This window comes from Dipodomys spectabilis, unplaced genomic scaffold (genome assembly GCF_019054845.1).
Source record: "Dipodomys spectabilis isolate Male_0828 unplaced genomic scaffold, ASM1905484v1 ptg000532l, whole genome shotgun sequence".
Classification (NCBI taxonomy): Eukaryota; Metazoa; Chordata; class Mammalia; order Rodentia; family Heteromyidae; genus Dipodomys; species Dipodomys spectabilis.
This window is the reverse complement of record NW_024871209.1, coordinates 1,052,055-1,071,168: the sequence shown is the minus strand read 5'-3', so window position 1 is coordinate 1,071,168 and position 19,114 is coordinate 1,052,055. Positions and strand designations below refer to the sequence as shown.

General features: G+C 49.9%; 1 protein-coding gene across 2 annotated transcripts in view; it reads left to right on the top strand.

The window, feature by feature from the left end:
• Stk32b (serine/threonine kinase 32B) overlaps positions 1-19,114 on the top strand; it is a 175,422-nt gene that overhangs the window by 30,649 nt on the left and 125,659 nt on the right. Inside the window, exons 1-3 of one of the 2 annotated variants that reach the window (XM_042670317.1) lie at positions 208-365; positions 3,794-3,849; positions 16,799-16,950. In XM_042670317.1, the coding sequence (XP_042526251.1) occupies positions 239-365; positions 3,794-3,849; positions 16,799-16,950 (335 nt within the window). In that variant the 5' untranslated portion in view covers positions 208-238. Of the gene's footprint in view, positions 1-207; positions 366-3,793; positions 3,850-16,798; positions 16,951-19,114 lie in introns of those variants that run through there. The other variant, XM_042670318.1, reaches the window with a different exon arrangement.

The window sequence follows — 19,114 nt, the reverse complement described above, 5'->3', positions numbered from 1 at the left end:
TGACCTCAAGGGGCCAGTGGAGTAGGGAAATGTGGAATCCATTAAGCATTCAAATTTATGCAGAATTATTCAGAACGTTGAGTGTGGCAGATGCACCACGTGACGGGAGGATGAGTGATCCGGCCAGGACTCGCTGGAGGGTGGAGCGGCCTCTGGGGACTCACAGGCAGCAGCAAGCTGACAAGTGCAGGGTCTGGAGAACTTCAGAGGCACCGGCTGTTCTAGAAAGAAGTAGCCTATGTCTGTAGCACAGGGAGCGTGCACCACGTGGCATCCACCAGGCGAGAGACGGGGCCCAGATCTTGTAGTCAGGAGTGGGGGTGAGGAGGAAGAACTTGCTTGGCACAGAGACTCCAGAAGAGAGGGTGAGTGGGATCACTGCCCAGGTCCTGGGGCAGGGAGAGGGGACACTGAGCCGTCACCGTGCCTGTGAGAGAAGAGGACCGGTGAGAGGGATGTGAGAGTGGACAGACGGGAGGACAGGGAAGAGGAAACACAGACCTAACTTGATAAGGCATGCGCTATGGGGCCGGGAGAGAAGGGAGGAGAGGATGAGGTCCTGGCTTGCGGCCTTGGCAGGTTGATGAGGCTTGGCGGACACTGCCCAGCCTGGGTTCTGCCGAGTCTGCGCAGGTCTGCTCCGATGACAGCCGGGTTGCATCTGTGGAGTTCCAGGCAGTCCTGAAACCCCTGAGAAATGCATAGGGTAGACATCAGTCACACAGCTTACAAGGCCGAGACAGCTGGGGCAGTCTCTGAGGTGTAGCTCTGGGCTCTGGAGACCTTGAGGAGAGAGGGGTTGTGGAAGAGCCGTTGTTGGGTGCCTGGAACCCCGAGACTGAGTGTGCTGGGCGGTAGAAGTAGGAGGGGCAGTTGGTGAGGAGCATGGCTGTCATAGGGAGAGGTGCAGGTGTGGTTAGGGTCTGGGGTCAGCAGGGTGCTGTGCACTGTTGACCTGTGTTGGGAGAGGGGTTGGAGTGGAGCCGATTCACACTGGGGTGGTGAGGGAGGATGTAGGCATAGTTAGATGAAGAGTCCCACCACCATGAATTGCAAGAGGGACACATGACCAACGAAGTGGCAGGTGGATGGTAAGGCAGCAGCAGCCTGGTCTTCCAGTAGCTCACAATGTCAAGGGTTAGACAGACAGACAGGCAGGAATGGACTGAGAAGGGGTGAGCCAGCCTCAGGTAAGCTGCTCTTTGGGTGTGTGAAAGGGCCAGGTGGATAAGAGTGGGGGTCACCGCAGGGAAAGGCCATTCTGGAAAAGAACCGCATGCGCAAGGATTTGGACTTTCAGATCTCTGGGTTCTCGTGTTGTCACTTCCCCTGTCCCTGCAAAGATATCTCACCGTGTGCGTCACTGGTGAGGCTTTAACTGTGGAGAGAAAGCGGAACATGCTGAGTATTTTCTGAAGCGCTCCAGTGATGGCCAGTGTAATGCATCTGAATATAGAAGACACTGGGGTTAGGACACACATGGGAAGAGATAGTTAAGAACTAAGGGGAGGGGCAGTTAGTACTCAGAATAGATATAGAATTCAAAATGTTGCATATCAAGTCTGGTGGCTGTATTCCTAGCTACTCAGACTGAGATGTGAGGATGTGGTTTAAATCCAACTTGGGCAGAAAGATCTCTTGAGACTCTTACCTCCAGTTAACGAGCAGAAAGCCAGAAGTGGAGCTGGGGCTGACTCCAGTGGTAGAGTGCCAGCCTTAAGAAAAAGAAAAGGGGTGGACCTGTTGCAACAATGAGAAGTACAAGTCATCATGTTGAAAATGAGCTTTACAATGTTGGGGGGGGGGAAGCGGGGAGGATTGGGTGGGGGAGAGGGGGGAGGCTGGGAAGGGATGTGAAGGGTAAACAAAGGAGGAGGCTGCAATGCTTGATAAGAAATGTACGCATTAACCTGCCCATGTAATTGTAACCCCTCTGTACAGTGTGTTCACAAAAAATAAAAATAAAAAAAAAAAGAAAAAGAAAAGGCTTAGGGACAATACTTAGGCCCCGAGTTTAAGGGACCTAGGATGGGCATATGTACACATACAAAAATAATGTTATCATCAAAAAGACCTAATGATCCAGTCAATAAATGGGCAATGGACGGCCACCTTCCCAAAGCAGCAGCACAGACTGCCAGCAAAGATGTGGGAAAAAATTGTCCACCATTTTTAGCCACCAGAGAAACAGATTACAAGTACACTGAAATCCTATCTCACCCGAGTCACAATGGCTGTCATTAAGAAAACAGATGACAATAATACATGCTTGTGAGAATGTTGGCAGGGGGAATGGAATCCTTAAACACTGTTGGCAGGAACATAAGTTAGTGCAGCCACTACAGACACCAGTATGGAGAGCCCTCAAGAAAGCAGAAGTAAAACTTCCTGAAGGTCTTACTATAGCATTCTTGGACAGACACCTGAAGGAGTCCAAGTTAGCATACAGTAGAGATACCTGGACACCCGTGTCGATTGTGGGACCTTGCACATGTATGAGCATAACAGAACCAGCTGTGTGCTCATCAGTGACTTCTAGGCAAAGAAAACAGCCATAAAGAAGTACATAATGTCATTTGCAGGTTATCATGTTAAGCAAAACAAGCCAGACTCAGAAAAAACATGCATGCTTTCTCTCATAAGTAGAACGGAGTTCTTTTCTTCTTTTTTCTCTCTTAAAAAAATGTGATATCATTCAGGAGTCCTGGGTCCTTTTCTTTTCTCCATCAAATAGGGAATTAGGAGGCAGAAAACATGGTACCAGAAGCAAAGTTTATTTGAAAGCAAGAGTAAGACACCAGAGGAAACTGAGGAAAAGCCTCTTGGCTACTAGTGGGTTGGTCCAAGCCTCCAACCTGGACTCCCAATTGGGAGGGCTGTCTTATGCTATATGAGGCCTTATTCACCTGTTTTAAGAGGAGGAGGGGGAGGAGAAGGAGGAGGAGGAAGAAGAGGAACATATAGACTTCTCAGTGCAAGAGAGCTAGAAGTGGGGCCCAGGAATCAGTGGCCTGATGCAGGCTCCTGGGTCCCTCTTTTAGTCCTTCGGGCGAGCCTCAGTTGCTCTGGCATCCGGTTGGGTCACCACACCCCTCACGCCAAGGGAGGGGCGTCTGTCCCCTGCGTGGGTCTGCTCCTGGGTCCTCAGGGGCTTTGCTTTCCCAGAATCATTACCTCAACTTCCCTAGGGGAGCTCCCATCGGCTTCACTGGCCGCTCTCCTTTCTCAGGGTCCCCAGAGAGGAAGGGTGTCACCTCTACTGGTTGCTGTCACTCCTGCCCTCCTAATTTCCCCCCTTCACCTCTCTCAAATGTGAAGTTAGAGGGGGGTTACTTACAAATATGTAGGAGCCCAATGGGAGAGGGAGGGGAGTCAGGGAGGATGATGCAGTGACCGTGGTTAACACGCATTGTGTACATGTATGGAACCCAGCATTTCAAATAATTAACATACACAAGTACAAAAAAGGGAAAACAGTCACAGTAGAAAACACCTCACTAGCCAGGGGCCATGTCTGTAATCCTTGCTACTCTGGAAGCTGAGATCTGAGGATTGAGATCCAAAGGCAGCTCATGCAGGAAAGTCCCTGAGACCCTTATCCCCCATTAACCAGCAAAAAAGCCAAAAGTGGGGGCTATGCTCAAGCGGCCAAGCATTAGCCTTGTACAAAGTGCTTAGGGACGGTGCCCAGCCTAGGACTGGCATTCCCCCCCTTCCCTGAAAAGAGACAAAAACCATCTGAATACAAGTTTCACAAACCTGACTTCTCTTTCCCTTTCTTTCTCTTTTGTAGTCAACTTTGACCACTTTCAGATTCTGCGGGCCATTGGTAAAGGGAGTTTTGGAAAGGTAAGAATGATAACATTTTCAAACAAATTTCCTCACAAAAGCACAATTTGCTACGCTTAAGTGTGTGTGTATGTGAACACTTGTGTGTGAACACCATGTGGGTTACTGGGCGCTGGGAATTTCCTGCTAACAGTTTTCAGCTTCACTCATTTGAAATGTGAATGGAAGTTTGAATGGTTTTCTTTGGATCTGGTATGATTTTATTCTGAGAATTGAATTAGCATGGCATCCCTGGTTTGGATGAATTATGGTGGTGATTATTTCAAGATTGCTAATGCTGTGTCTTCCTTGGAGAATCTAAATGAGGAAAGTTGGGAGGGGATTGATAAACCAACAGCAGACATCACGGAGCATCTCTTCTTGGCAGCATAGACATTTGGTGTCTATGCTATCACAGACCTAGGTTTGTGAGCCTTGGCTGGTGTTGGTGGAAGACTATCAAAACTTGTGAGCAGGGGCTGGGAAGGTGGCTCAGTGGTAGAGTGCTTGCCTCATATACATGAGGCCCTGGGTTCGATTCCTCAGCACCACAAACAGAAAGAGCCGGAAGCGGTGCTTTGGCTCAAGTGTTAAGAGCACTAGCCTTTGGCTGAAGAGCTGAGGGACAATGCCCAGGCCCAGAGTTCCGGCCCCAAAACTGACCAAAACCAAAACACAAAAAACAAACCTTGTGAGCAGGCAGAAACTAACTCCTCAGAAACGGAAACATTCCTGGACAAGCCCCAGCCTACTGCCACGGACTCAGAACTACCCCTCGCCCACAGTTGCCTTGAGCTTCTGGGAATGCAAAGTCTTCTCTTCTCTTTCAGGAACTAGAATTATTTCCATTTCCTGGGTGAAGGAATTTAGATGCAAAACCATGCTGGGTCGCCCGGGAAGAGGGGTCACTTTGTCCATGCCCACAGGCAGGACAACACCGAGGCTGGGAATCGAACGCAAGGCTGTGTGATGATGAGGAACCACACACCCTGCTCAGAGCACCAGGAAGTTACAGAGTCAGACCTAAGAAACTAGAATCAAACAAGTTCTCCCCTCCCTCTCCCTCTTTTTCTTCTCTTATTGAGCCAGTCCATGAATATTACCCGACTCCATGCCTGCCACTCCCCTAGACTCTGTTGATCAGTAGACATGCAACCAGACCCATGTGCCTTTTCTCAAAGAACTAATGTTCATTCAGAAAGAAGGAAGATAGCAGACAGACAATATGCACGATTGTGTACATGACGTGGTAATCCGTGTCCTGGAAGCACATCAGGGAAAGGAATATGGAGGCACAGGAAGAAGTGGTTGTTTTATAGAGCTGAGCACCAGGAGGGAAGTCATTAACTACATGTGGATATTAAATCTGACATTAATTAACATTGGATACAATGGTTAAGGTTCAGTTCCTGAAGTCACAATAGCTCAGTAGCCATTTTGCCAGCCATTGCTGTACTGGGTGGCTGGGAGTCTGGAATGTTCCTGTCATCACCGATGTTGTGCTGGAGAACCTCACTTCTCACACAGTGTTTTGGCCTCACCTCGGAGCAGACACCCAAGCAAGGTGAAGGAAGGGGACACGTGGCTCCCAGGGGAAGGACCCCAGGTGCAGAGGCCACGGACAGACATGTGCTGGGACCGTGAGAAGCTTGCTATGCAGGCGTGATGGAAGGGGAGGTGGGAGGAGTCCGCTGGACTCAGGCCACGGGAGGCCTTGTCTCCTATGGTACAGACTTAGGCCGTTTGTCAGAGGGAGAAGGGAAGGCCCTGGAGAGTTGTGACTGGAGAAGCAGCATGATCTGCTCACGGAAGTTCATCAAAGGCTGCGTCAGCAGTCTTGTCGAGAGGAACGTGTGCGGGCCAAGGGGAGATTCAGGGAGAGCAGCGAGAAGGCTGCTCTAGAGTCTGGCAGGCAGGGCCACCGCTTGGCTCTTGGGTGGTGTAGACAGTAAGCATGAGTTCGATTTTAGACACATTTCAAAGCTGCCTCTGGCTCCAGTTGCCTCGTAGGTTATAGATGTCAGCCGACCCAGATTCTTCCCATTCCCGTCCTTCCTCAGCAGGATGTGATCTTCTCCTTGGGGCTCAGACCTCCTGGTTTTAAGACGTGAACGTCCCACAATTCCTCCCAGCCAACTTCTTCTGCTTCATTGGTTGTCGTTGGTCATGTGACCACCATACCTGCTAAGAATGCTGGGAACCCGAGTCTCTAATTTTCAGCCTGCATTTGGAAGACTGGCTCTTCCTAGAGGAGGAGGGCAGCGGCCTAGCTCAGCTGGGCCCCCAAAGTGCCTTTAATCACATGCAGCGTACTCACCACTATGGCACTCCCTTCTTGGGGAGCGAAGGTAAATGAGACATGGTCCCGAGTGAGCCAGAGCCCAGCACTGGATGGGTGGACTGATATGTGGACTGGAGTGTTCAGTGACTTACTCAGTTCCTGGGCGGATCGTCTCCTCTGAGGGAGAGACTCCCTGGCCACTTCTTCTCTTTTGCTCAAGTGGTTTTGTGGTATAGAGCGTTTCAGTGTCTTCCTTCGCACGATATATTTGGGATTCAGGCCCTACACAGAACATTGCTGAGCTGGTGCAAATTCTACCGAGTGTAACTGCAAGCATATGGTGGGGGCAGGAGATTTGCTCTGTCAGGTGAATTGGATGTCTTGTTAATCATATGAATACAGAGCTGCTGAGCAGTCAGGGGTCTTGTGCGATACCTGACCCCATCATCCTGACAACACTGACGCATACATGAGACATAGAAAACTTTGACCCGGTATGGGTGGCTTACGGGCCCAGTAGGTCAGAACACAGGACCCAGGCATTTGGTCAAATCTTGCTCTTCATGACACCATTGGTGGTACTCTTTTTGTTTTGTTTTGTGCTGGTCCTGGAGCTTGAAATCAGGATCTGAGTCCTGTTCCTGATCATTTTGCCCAAGGCTAGTGCTCTTCCACTTGAACCACAGCTCTACTTCTGGCATTTTGGTGGTTAATTGGAGAGAAGAGTCTCATGAACCTTCCAACCTTGGCTTGCTTTGAGCCTTGATTCTCAAATCTCAGCCTCCTGAGTAGCTAGGAGTATAAGCATGAGCCACCAGTGCCTAGCTTCCATCATTTTAATTGCATCCCATAAAGCCTGAAATAGCATTTTATTATTATATAGCTCAAAATATTTTCTAATTTCATTTGTGAGCTCTTCTTTAACCAGTAAATTATGTAGGCAAGTATTGTTTTATTTCAAAGTACCCCTTTTCCAAATTTCTTATTGTTCTTGATTTTAAGGTATTCTGTTTGGGTCCAGAATATACTCTATTATTTCATCTCCTTTACATTTACTGAGATTTATTCACTAAAAGGTGTTTCACAGTTGCTTGGTATGAATTAATCGAAAGTGTCATCGCTGACTTTGCAAATCGGTTTTGTCCACTTCTGAGATAGTTGTATGTAATCTCAGCTATGATCAATTCTGTTAGTGTTGGCTTCTTCTGTGTTAGATACACACGAATTTCTGATTGTGGTGGCCTCTCACAATGAATTGGTCCAGTTATGAAATAAATGCCTTTCTCTTTCCTGGCTAATGCTTCTTATGTTGAAGCTTACCTTCTCTGAGATTAAGATAGCCACCTCATTCTACATGTTTACTGTTCCTGTGAATGCTAGGTATATTTTTCTCTGCATTTGCTTTTAATCTGTTCTTTATATTTAATATCAACATTTTGAAGTCAGAGTCTATTCTGAAAATCTCACTTTTAGCTCGATTGCTTCATTAACAGTTGATTATTGGTATGGTTTGGTTCAGATATTGCATGGTTTTATTTTCCTCTTAATCTTCTAATCATTTCTTAAGTGCTGGAGGATTGAACCTGGGCCTCATATATGTACAGCAGGCTCTCCACTGCAAACCTCCAGCCCCAAGCCCTTTCTATTTTTGTTCTGCTTCTCTTTCTTGTATTGTTTGGGTTGAGTATCTGGAACCCCTTCCATTTTTTTTAAATTGATGTGGTGGCTATACTACTCTGTGTTACAATTTTAAATGGTTGCTCTAGGGATTGTACACATCGTACCTATCTATCTATACACACACATAAGTGTGTGTATATATAATTTCACACTCTGCTGAGTTACATTTCATATAAAATACAAAATCATTGAAATTGTAGAAGTCTGTTTACCACTGATAGCCTTTATACTGCAGTCAAATGCCTCTGCTTCTCAAATTTTAAATGCATACCCAAATAACCTAAGTGTGTATGCATGTAAGCAGAAAATACATATTGAAAAATTCCTGAGGAAGTAATCCTTGCTAGTTACGCACATTTTAAAGGAATTGATCCTAATTTTAAGGAATCTGGTATGATTTCCATGCAGCCTGAAGAATTTCCCATAGTATCTGATTTGATACAAGTTTCCTATTAAATCGTTATATTTATCTCACTTTTCTGTTTCTGTTGGACATCAGTTTCTGGCTTCGGTCCCTCTCATGAATGATTTTATACCCTCGTCACCATCCTTGATAATTTGGGATGAAACGTCGTCCGCAGATGGAGCTCTTCTGTTAAGTAACGAGTCACTTCTACTCCCTTCTTTGAAAAATTGCCATTTTAAAAAGTAGATGTACTGTGTTGAGGTGAAAATTCTTGATCTTTGGAAATAGTTTCCCCTGCTACTTAGATGCCCCAGGTTCTCACTTATTTGCATCATTTACTCAGCGTGGCTTCCTTGTAACCGCTGCTTTGAAATTGTAGAGAGTGGCCAAACTTAGCAGCCACGAAGAGCCAGACATTTGAAGATCCTATGGGATCTTTGCTTTGTGTGGTTCTTACGCAAACGTTGAGGTTTCGTGGCTCTGTGGAACCTGGAAGCATCACTTTTAACCTACTACATGCTCAGCGTCGTGTGGAGGCCTACCGCCGCTATCTAACCTCGCTGGGCGGAGCAAACTCTCCGTGCCTCCTCAGGACATTCTGACAAGCCCGACAGCACGAGGCTTGGCCTGCGCCATCACTGAAAGGGTCTAGTTTTCTTCTCCACTTGCGAGGCTCTTTGGCCGAAGAGCCTGTCAGTTTCCGCATCAGTTGTCCTAAAACCAAGTCCATCTTTTGAAAAGTCCAACCAAGCTTTTTACGTCACGTAAGTTGTAGGAGTTCCTTTATGACCTATAAATTCACGTGGAATGCACACCAACAACCAGTGTTCAGGATGAATTAGTTAACGTTAAGAGAACAGAAGGTAGCTTTGTTCTGGTTAAGAACAGAAGGTAGCTTTGTGCTGGCACATGCAGGTGGAGTCTGGTCTCCACGGCCATTATGAACTAGAATGGAGGTGGGCTGGAATAGCATGAGGAAGAAAACCTGCATCGAAGTACTGAGTGTCTTGGGTTTGCTCGATAGCTGGCACTTAGGAAGAGGTTTCATGAACTCAGACAAGATCCCTGGTTATCGAGTCACACACGTGCATCCATGACAGTCTCCTTTTACTCCCATGCTGTGAGGCTGAAGTCTTCCAGCCAGGCCAGAGTCAGCAGGTAGTCTATTGAGTTTAGTGAGAACTCGCTGAGGTTTTGTTTGTTTGTTTGGTTCTTGGGGATTAAACTGTGGGCCTGGGCACTGTCTCTGAGGTTTTTTGCTCAAGGTTGGTACTCTACTACTTCAGCCATAACGTTACTTCCAGCTCTTTTGGTAGTTAACTGGAGCTAAGAGCCTCATAGACTTTGCTGCCCAGGCTGGCTTTGAACTGTGATCCTCAGATCTCAACCTCCTGAGTAGCCACTGGTTCCTGGCTGGGTTTTATAAGCCTTTTGTGACTGAGTTCTGGGGTAGTTGAGGCCTAGAAATTAGATATGCTCAGTGGAAATGCCTCAGATCTGGGACTGAGGCTGATTCTGATCCTCACTAGTTGCGGGACCCAGGCAGCGAACCGACCACTCCAGCTTGGTTTCCCAGCTGGAGAACCACAGTGGAGCCCTTCTGTGGGTGCAGGGGTGAAATGTGAGTCACTTCTCCATCAAGTATGAGTATGAGCAAAAAACAAGTATCAACTATGAGCAGAAAACAGGTCTGCGTTTGTGGGCGGCCATTTTTCTCACAATGGATAAAGTTGGAGGTTTCTCTGTAGAAAGAAAGACTGATGGTTAAAGACAAAAGCAGATGTAAGAGGTGGGTGGAGACAGAGTCCTGTGGGTAAAGGTCCACTCTACAAATATGTGCACACCTACATGTGCAAACATGCATCTGGATACATAGATAGGTACCCTGTCTTAGCCATATACAGTGTACAGATGCTTGTCTATACACAAGTACATACACAGTATAGTCTCTTGTTACTACAGTAGAACTAAAACTACAGGGTTTATTAAGCTTGTAGATTTAGAAACTAGTCCTAGGTCAGCTAGCCCATTGCTTTGTGTGAGGATAGCGGTGACAGACCAGAGGATGTGTCAGAGCTAAGAGCCACATCTCAACCCAGGAAACAGAGAGATCAGAGTGTTACAGCCCCCTGTGAGAGCAAATGACCTAAGGGCCTCCCCTGCCAGGCCCCACCTCTTACAGTACAGTGTTGCCATGGTATAGGAATATATGACACTGTGGGTGTCACGATCCGTGTGTTCAAAGCACAGCATATGCAGCGCCACCAAGCCAGGCAGACATACGCATGTAAATGTATGCAGCATGGATGTACACTCATGTGCACCTGCTAACAGGGTGATGTGCACACACACACATGGTGATATGTGCACATACGCACATGTGACACATACGACACGCATAAATCACGTGTGATGCAGATGATGTGTGATGCTATTATAGAAGTGGATCTGTACAAGTGAATGAGTGATCTAACAATGCATCAGCAGGCCAAGGGAGCCAAACAGTTAGATCCTCAGCTCTGGGTTATTGAAGTCTGGGGGTGATCTCTCCCCTGTCCACAGTTGCCCACCTTATCTCACCTCCAGTATCCCTAGACCCCATTCCCTTTGGCCCCCATCCCCCACCTGCTTGGCTTCCCCTCCATCTGAAGGCTCCTCTTACTCCGCAGCAGGAGAGGGTCCAGGCTGAGCAGCTCGTAGGTTCTCCCACTTGATCCACATCTCCTGTCCGCTTTTATTGTTCTGTCATTTTCAAGATGGGGTCTCTGCCGAGTCTAGTCGTGAACAGCAGTCCTTCCATGCTAAGCTTTCTGAGAAGCTATAGGATTGCAGGCATGAGCCACCAGCACCCAGCTGGGCTGTCTTTCTTGATTGGCAAGCAGACCCTCAGCTCAAGCCACTGCAGAATGGTAGCCAAATAAACATGGAGTTAATTGAAATTCTCAGACAAGGCAGAGGCAGCCTGCATGTACACTAGCACAAAGCAGCACGAGCTATGGGATAATAGCTCTTGATGTCCCTCCGAGGAAGATTCTGGATTAAAATGGAGCACGTGTTGCGGAGGTGCTGACCATTTCCATACCCAGGCATCTGACCAGGCGTCCCTCTCCCCCCTGCCAGGCCTTCAAAGCCGCAAGCAAATCCATTGTGAAAACATCTTTAAAGGCAGACTAGACTATCCAGCCGAGTTCCCAGAATGCAACAGATCCGTGTAGGGGTTAAGCAAGGATGAGTGTTTGTGTATGCGCTTGTCAGTTTGAATGCTCAAAAACATTTGGCTTATCAGTGTATTTTTCCCCTTAAAAATGTATTACTTTAATCCAGGCACTGATGGCTCATGCCTATAATCCTAGCTACTCAAGAGGCTGAGATATGAGCATTGAGATTCAAAGCCAGCCTGGGCAGGAGTGACCATAAGACTCATATTCACCTAGAAGCTGAAAGTGGAGCCGTGGCCCAAGTGTTAAGAGTAACAGGGAAAAAGCCAAGACACAGTGTCCAGGCCCTGACTTCGAACCCCAGTATTGGCATCAAAATAAATACTACATTAGACTTCTTTTCATCTTTTAAATGACCGGGCCTCAAAGGTGGTGGCACTCTGCGGGATGCCTGGCAGGATTGGGGGCATAGTAGACATTTAGGAACAAGTACCCTGCCCTTCTGTCTTTCTAGGTCTCTGTGTGTGGCAAGCAGGCTGCAGGAGGTGGGGTGTGGGAAGGGCTGACACCATCAAGCTGGTAGTTTGCTGGGGGCAGAGGCTGCTGAGAACAGCGGTGACCCACTGAGACACTTAAACACAGATCAACTGCTGAGAAGGAAACACCACCTGAAGATCTTGCAGAGAGAACATCGCAGACAAAAGGAGAGCACGTGACAATGCCCAGAGGCAGCCAGAGTCAGCAGTGGCCACAGGACAGCCTGCATCTACCCAGTGCCCAGCACCGCGTCTACACCAACAGGGCTCAGGGTGCGGTTGCTCACTTCAGGAAACTGCATGAACTAATGAACTGGCAGCAGAAAGTTAGTGAGCATGGGCTCGAAAGCCTGGCCCCACCAGCCGCTTCTGGGAAAGTTGCCTGAGTTCTTTGAGGCCTGAGTGAGCTGTTACTCTTAGGTCAGAATGACTTTTAGAACGCTGCAAGGTGACAGTGTCGGGGGGAGCCTTCGTGTTTCTTTCCAGCATCTTTCTGGAGGGTGGAATGCATTTCTCTTCAGTGGGACATTTATGTACATCACATGAATCCGGTCCTGGGTGGCTGGAGGTACACTTGGAGGAGTTGGCCAGCTCCTGGGGACTTTATACAGTAAAGACTTCAGGAACTGCGGCCTGTTGTGTCCTTCCTAGCCTGGCCTGGCCAAGGGCGTGAGGCCTCCTGGCCAGCTCATTTGCATTTCCTTCCTCTTCCACTGGCCACAGGAACCTTTACCCGTCTGTCAGCGCTTCCAATCTCCCTCATCCCAGAATGAACGGGGCATGGAGTGGAGGCAGTGGGCCTGGGCCTTGTCTCCAAACGGACACTGCTGTTTCCTGATGTTTCTGTCTCCCATGGTGGCTCTGAAAGGAGCAGTGTGTGTGTGTGTGTGCGCGTGTGTGTGTGTGTGTGAGAGAGAGAGAGAGAGAGAGAGAGGAGCACCATTTATAAACACTGCCACCTCTTGTAGTTGTCCCAAGCTCCTCCACAGGAGGAGCTTCCTGCACACCAAGCCCCTGTGCCGTGTGTGTGCTGTGTACATGCTTACCCTTCCAGTGGCCATTCATCCAGTCCTGTCTCTCAGGTCAAGCCCCCAACCCTCTCCATCCCTTCAGGACAGAAGGCAGCAGCGTGGGTCTGTATCTCAGGCCATGTCTCCCAGCCCTGGGAGCTACAGTCTGAGATCAGGGTCTGCAGCGAAGGTTCTTCACCCGGTGACTTGTGTTCAGACCCCTCCTTTCTCCCTGGTCCTCACGCCAGCCTCCCCCTGTGCACCTGGGCTCTGGCCGCCTCCTCTGAGGAGGACGGGGCAGCGTGGACAAGGCTGTCCCGGGGACCTCCTTCACTTCTACAACCCCATCGTCACATTCTGGGGTCCACAGATGAGGACTTGAGCGTGGGGATTGGAGGAACTCAAACATATCCCTCAGCACCAATGTTTGAATTATCCAAGGCTGTCTGCCACTTGTGGCAGAAGGCAAGGTGCTGTACCTCACAGCAGTGGACAATGGTTTTATTCTCATGTCCTGTCTGAGTAGCCCACAAAACTCTGAGACCTCAGACAACATGACGTCTTGAGGGCTCACATGGGACGTAGCCCGGGGCAGTGAAATATTTACCTAAATGAGGGGATCTCTTGAGGCCAATCTTTGATCTCTCCACTGACCAGAGACCAAATGGGATTTACGTGCTAGAGAGTCATCTGGCGATTCTGTGATAGATGAGTTAGGCCACACGCCGAGGAACAGAAAACCTCCCTGACAGAGGCAAACAGGATTTACTTTCCACAGATAGCCCAGACGTCTGGAAGTGGGTCTCTGAGATAGGAGGGTCAGCATCTTGGAGTCTGTCTTGGCCTCATGGTCACAAGGAGCTGTTGCAGCTCTAGACAGTACCTCCTTGTTCAGGGTAGGAGAGACCAGAAGAGTGGTGTGGGTAGATAGCTGAGACCATGTGTAGTGATTCTCTTTTATGAAAGCATAAAGATCTCCAACAGATCTTGGCTACAACTGTGGCTCTAAGCGCATGTGTCACAGATCTCATTGTTACCTTGGAGAAAACTGTGCAACAATAAAGGAGAAAGGGGGGGTGGATTAAAAGTCACTTATCTGCGGCTAAAAGTCAAGTATGTGAGCCATGCCCCCCCAGCAGCTCACACCTGCAATCCTAGCTACCCAGGTGGCTTAAGAGCTGAGAATTATGGCTTGAAGCCAGCCCAAGCAGTAATGTCTGTGAGACTATCTCCTATTAACCACCAAAAAGCTGGATGTGCAGCTGTGGCTTAAGTGGTAGAGTTCCGATCTTAAGCACAAAGGCTCAGGGACAGCACCTGAGCCCTGAGTTCAAGTGCCAGGACTGGCACACACACACACACACACACACACACACACACACACACACACGTGCGCACACACACACACACACGCGCACGCGCACACACACACACAGCCTAATTATTTGAACAATGACATCCTGCTCCCTCTCATTAATAACCACATCAATTCTAATTTCCTCCCTATGGCTGTTTCCCAGAATCTTGCTTCTGCAAGAAAACGGATGTCTTTGAACGAGAGGCTGCAGCTGTTTCCTCATCCAGTAGTTCACTGAGAGCCAGCCCAGCAGAGGGAGAGGTGGGGAGGCTCAGAGATGGACTGCCCAGCGTCTGCCCTGGGACCGGCAAGGGAAGAGCTGTAGGCTTTCCGGGAGCTGAGGCGGGAGGGGCTTTCCAGGCTGTGTGACCTGGCTCTGTGCTCCTCTGTCACCGGCCCCTGGTTGAAGATGATAGTCCTGGAGAGAAAAGATGCTCTGAGGAAATGTCCTTGCTTCCCTAGCCATGTGCCCTGAAGAATTCATCGACCTGTCCCTACACGTCCTACACGTCCTACAGACAATCATCCCAAATCCTACACGAATGAGACGGAGGAGGAGTGTCGACTACGCCTTTGCCTCTGACGCTGGTGGCTTTGCCCAAGGCTTGCTCTAGTGGCGTTATCCCATGGACGGGGCTCTGGGCAGCCACTGAGGAGCCCTGGTACCGCCGAGGCCTCGTCTTCCCCCTGAAGGTGGAGGCTCCTCGGACCTGGACAGAGCTGCTCCAGGTGATGAGTGACTCCTTCCCGGTCCTCCGTCCAGTGCTCAGACCACCCGTTTGGGGCTCTGGTGCCTGGCGAGGGCCAGAAGCCCTGCAGACCTGGAGGTTGGCTCCGCAGACCAGTTTCTCAGGGGCAGAGCAGCTGACTGAGCGAGTTTTCCATGCGGGGGGACTCGGGTGGAAGGAGGCCCCCACTGCCTCCCCGGGGCCAGTGCAACGGTGGCCCATGGCAGCAGATTCTGCTATGGTGCACTTCCGGAAGTGGAAGTCCAGCGTGCAGGCACCCAGGAAGGAGACAACCCCCAGGCCGGAAGGAGGAAGGCTGAAGCCTCGTCTGTGGATGTGTGCAGGGCTAGTCCCTCCCCGCCCCCTGCTGCCATGTGCTCTCCCCCCGCCCCCCAGGGCCTGCTGCAGCTCATGCTCAACCTGGCCAAGTAGAGGCTTTGCCCCAGGTTCCCCGGCCTCCTCCCTCTGCATGTCTTCGCCCTTCCTCGACTGAGGACAGTTCTTGCCATTTGACTTAGGACCTACCCTACTTCAACATAGCGCCACTGGGCCCTTGCCTGTACCCTGCAGTCTTCCTCCACAGGAGCAGCTGTAAGGAAAACACCCCACACTGGGTGACGTGCACGGCAGACTTGTATCTGTCACTGTCCAGAGGTCAAGGGGACAGCATCTTTGGGCCCTGCCAGGGCTCTTCCAGGCTGCACATTGCTAAACTGCCACTCTGATCTCACATGGTGACGGATCAGCAGCTCTGCAGAGCACCCTGAAGCTCAGAGAAGGCAGCTGACAAGCCAGGGTCACACAGCAGATAGGACTGAAGCCTGGGTTAGATTGGCTGCAGAGCTCAAACTGTTCTCTGTGCTTCTGACTTGCCGCCAGACCCTGTCTCAACTCAGTGCGTTGGCCTTGTCTGCTCTCTTTATTTGATGTTGGCCAGGTGGACTTCCCATCTCCCAGCCCTGCCTGGCCCAGGAGTGGGACCCATGGACACTGTCCTCCTCAGACCCAAGGGGCCACAGGCAGAGTCCATCCTCCTGCCCCTGGACCAGCCTTCTTAGCTCGGTGTTGCTGGGGAGCAGAGCATTTCTTAAATGCCTCATGCAAACCCTCAGTTCCCTTGGTCAGGCCCAAGGGGCCAATGAATCAGGTGCTCCCCCCTCCCCGGCTCCTGGCCATTCAACCCCACACACCTCTTTTAATAAACCCAAACTTTCCAGCTCCATGAATCTCTTTATTTCTTGCCCCCCAAGCCAAACTTCTAAGCACTGGTGGTGTCATCTTCAACTCTACCTGGAAGCCGGAATTAATTTTAAAGAGTCTCCTCCACCTCTAAGCCACCTCTGGGCTGAGGTGACACCCCTACGGCTCTCCCAGAAGCCTCTGCCCATTGTCGACAGACGAGCCTCGTGCTCTCTCTCTGAGCACTGCAGACTGTAATCTCAGCCTCGGCTTTCAGGCTGTGGAGTGAGCTGGACCAGGGGTCCTGCCCCACGTGCACACACGTCCCAGCGCCTTGCTCCGCGGGTGCCTTTGCTGGTTTCCTCCTGACTGGTTCCCGGAGGACAGGGCAGCTCCATTCATTCCCAAATCTGCAGCGACTCCCCAACGTTGGAAAGCCAGCCCTCCAGGAACAGAGTTAGTGAAAGGGTGAACGTCTGATAAAGATCTTTCAGCTTAGCCAGCGCTGGCTGCTCTGCCTGCAGGTTGTCAGAACAGAGCTGGCCCTGGGTGTAGGCACCCAGTGAGGGCTTGACTTGCCCTTTCCTTTTCCTTCACATGTTGCCTGAATGCTCTCTTCTCCGACTGTCGCCCAGGTATGCATCGTGCAGAAGCGAGACACAAAGAAGATGTACGCGATGAAGTACATGAACAAGCAGAAGTGCATCGAGAGGGATGAGGTGCGGAATGTGTTCCGGGAGCTGCAGATCATGCAAGGGCTGGAGCATCCATTCCTGGTCAATCTGTGGTGAGTGCCACCCTCCTGCGGCGAGCCCCTCCTCAGTTCCTTCCCGGGCCCAGGCCATGCTGGCCTTGTACACAGAAAAACCATGTCCCAGGCTCGTGCGCTCTTGAGTAGTGTAAGTTTTCTGATGGCAACTTTAGTGTGCAGGGTGCTGGTGGGTCACGCCTGTAATCCTACCTACTCAAAAGGCTGACTGAGATCTCAGGATCTCGGTTGGAAGCCAGCCCAGGCAGGAAAGCCCATGACACTCTTATCTCCAATGAACCACTAGAAAATCGGAAGTGGTTCTGTGGCTCAAAGTGGTAGAGCGCTAGTCTTGAGTGAAAAAGCTCAGGGACAGTGCCCAGGCTCTGAGCGCAAACCCCACAACTGACAAAAAACAACAAAGCCCGTCAGTGTGTGCTTCACTTGTGCTGCAGCTCTCGTCTTCTGCCTGATAACCGGGGCTGGAAGGGGATGAGAGGAGGCCCGCGCACATTTGGAAACGAGGTGGCTTATTTCATGACAGTGCCGAGTTGAGCCATCTGTGGGGAGCCTAACTTTTTAGAAAGCCCCATCCATCTCGCCGGTGCGCACAGGGAACCCATGGTTCACTCCACATGGCATGGAGGTGCGAAATTGCCAGTCTGGCTCACACATCCATGTTCCAGAACATTCTCTCCATCACATCCTGGACTATCGTCTCTACTCCACATTGTATTCTCGAGTGCTGGCTCTCCATCCCTGGGTCTTTGCACGTGGTATCTCCTTTTTCTGAAATAATCCCGACCCCGTCTCCCCCAAGGTCTCCTCGGTCCTCCTGTGCCCGTCAGGTGGTATTTCCTGTTTGCAGTCTCCCCCTTGCCCAGTGTCCATACAGGACAGCCTTTACCAGGACGCACCCTAATTATTGATGGGTGCACTTACCTGTACTCAGCAAAGCCTACGTCCCAAAGCAGGGCTGTTTCTTAGCATTGTTTCTGGAGTCTGGCACAGCATTTGGCGTATGGGAAGCCCTGGAGTAAAGGGCACCTGAGTGTGGTGTGGTGGAAGGGGTGAGGAGGGGCTGTGTCCAGAAGCTCAGCTGACTCTGGAACCTTCTGAGCAGCAAGGCGGCCCTGATGGGACATCAGCATGTCCCCGTTGCTCATTGTCATCAATGATGCCAGAGGCTCCTTAAGCCTTGGGTGGAGAGGAAGGAGGTCTTCTGTCTGAGACCAAGGCAGGCGTGGCGCATGCTCCAGATACAGGCATTTCCCTCTCCTCCCTCCCCCCCTTTGTCTCTCTCTCTCTCTCTCTCTCTCTCTGAAAACCCATACCAGACGTGGTACCGCAGAGTCTGAGTAGCATCGCTCAGCTCTCCATGCATCCAGGCAACGAGCCAACACCTCTATCACTTGGAGAAGTAACCTTTGTGTTAATGATTGCTTGACAAGAGCACTCTTTACAAATAACTTTCTGATCAGAAAAGACAGCAAGTAAAGTACCTTTTAAAAAAGCAACAATTGTTCCCAATCCCACCATGGCTACTCAAGTCTTCGTCCACTTTTTTCTTGAATTTTTGTGTCAGTGATGTGATTGTGTATGTCATGGGTATAAAATACGTGCATAGCCATTTTGCACTTAACCCTTTCAAATGAGTAGTCTGGTGGCGCGCTGTCTCCCCACAGCAAGTCTTTGCAGGCTGTTTTCGAGCCAGGTGATGCTCTTCTGGGTGCAAGCACAAGGAGCCATCTACGGCTCACCCGTCATCTGGGTTCCTCAGGCCTGGGTCTCTGGTCATTTGCCAGTTGGGGTTCTGCCAAAAGGGCCAGCCCTGAGCCACACCTTTCCAGGGGATAGTGTTGTGTAGCATGTCCTCATGGAGAGTTGGGTTCTAGGACACCTGTACAGGCTTGAGACACAGTGCCTGTGTCTCACACAGAGTGCTGGGTAAAGCAGATGAGTCTTCGCAAATATTGCTTTTAATGAGACTGCATTGCCATTATACGCCAGAAAGGAGCAAACCTATGGCTTGCTTTTAAGGTCTCGGGGCCTCAGTTTCCTCCTTTTTAATGCGCATAGTAACTCTATGCTGGTGAGTTTTGAGAATTAATGGAAAGATATGAAACTGTATTTTATGTAAAGGATAATACTGCTTACTGAAAGAGTATGTACACACATATACATACATGTGTATACATGTTGT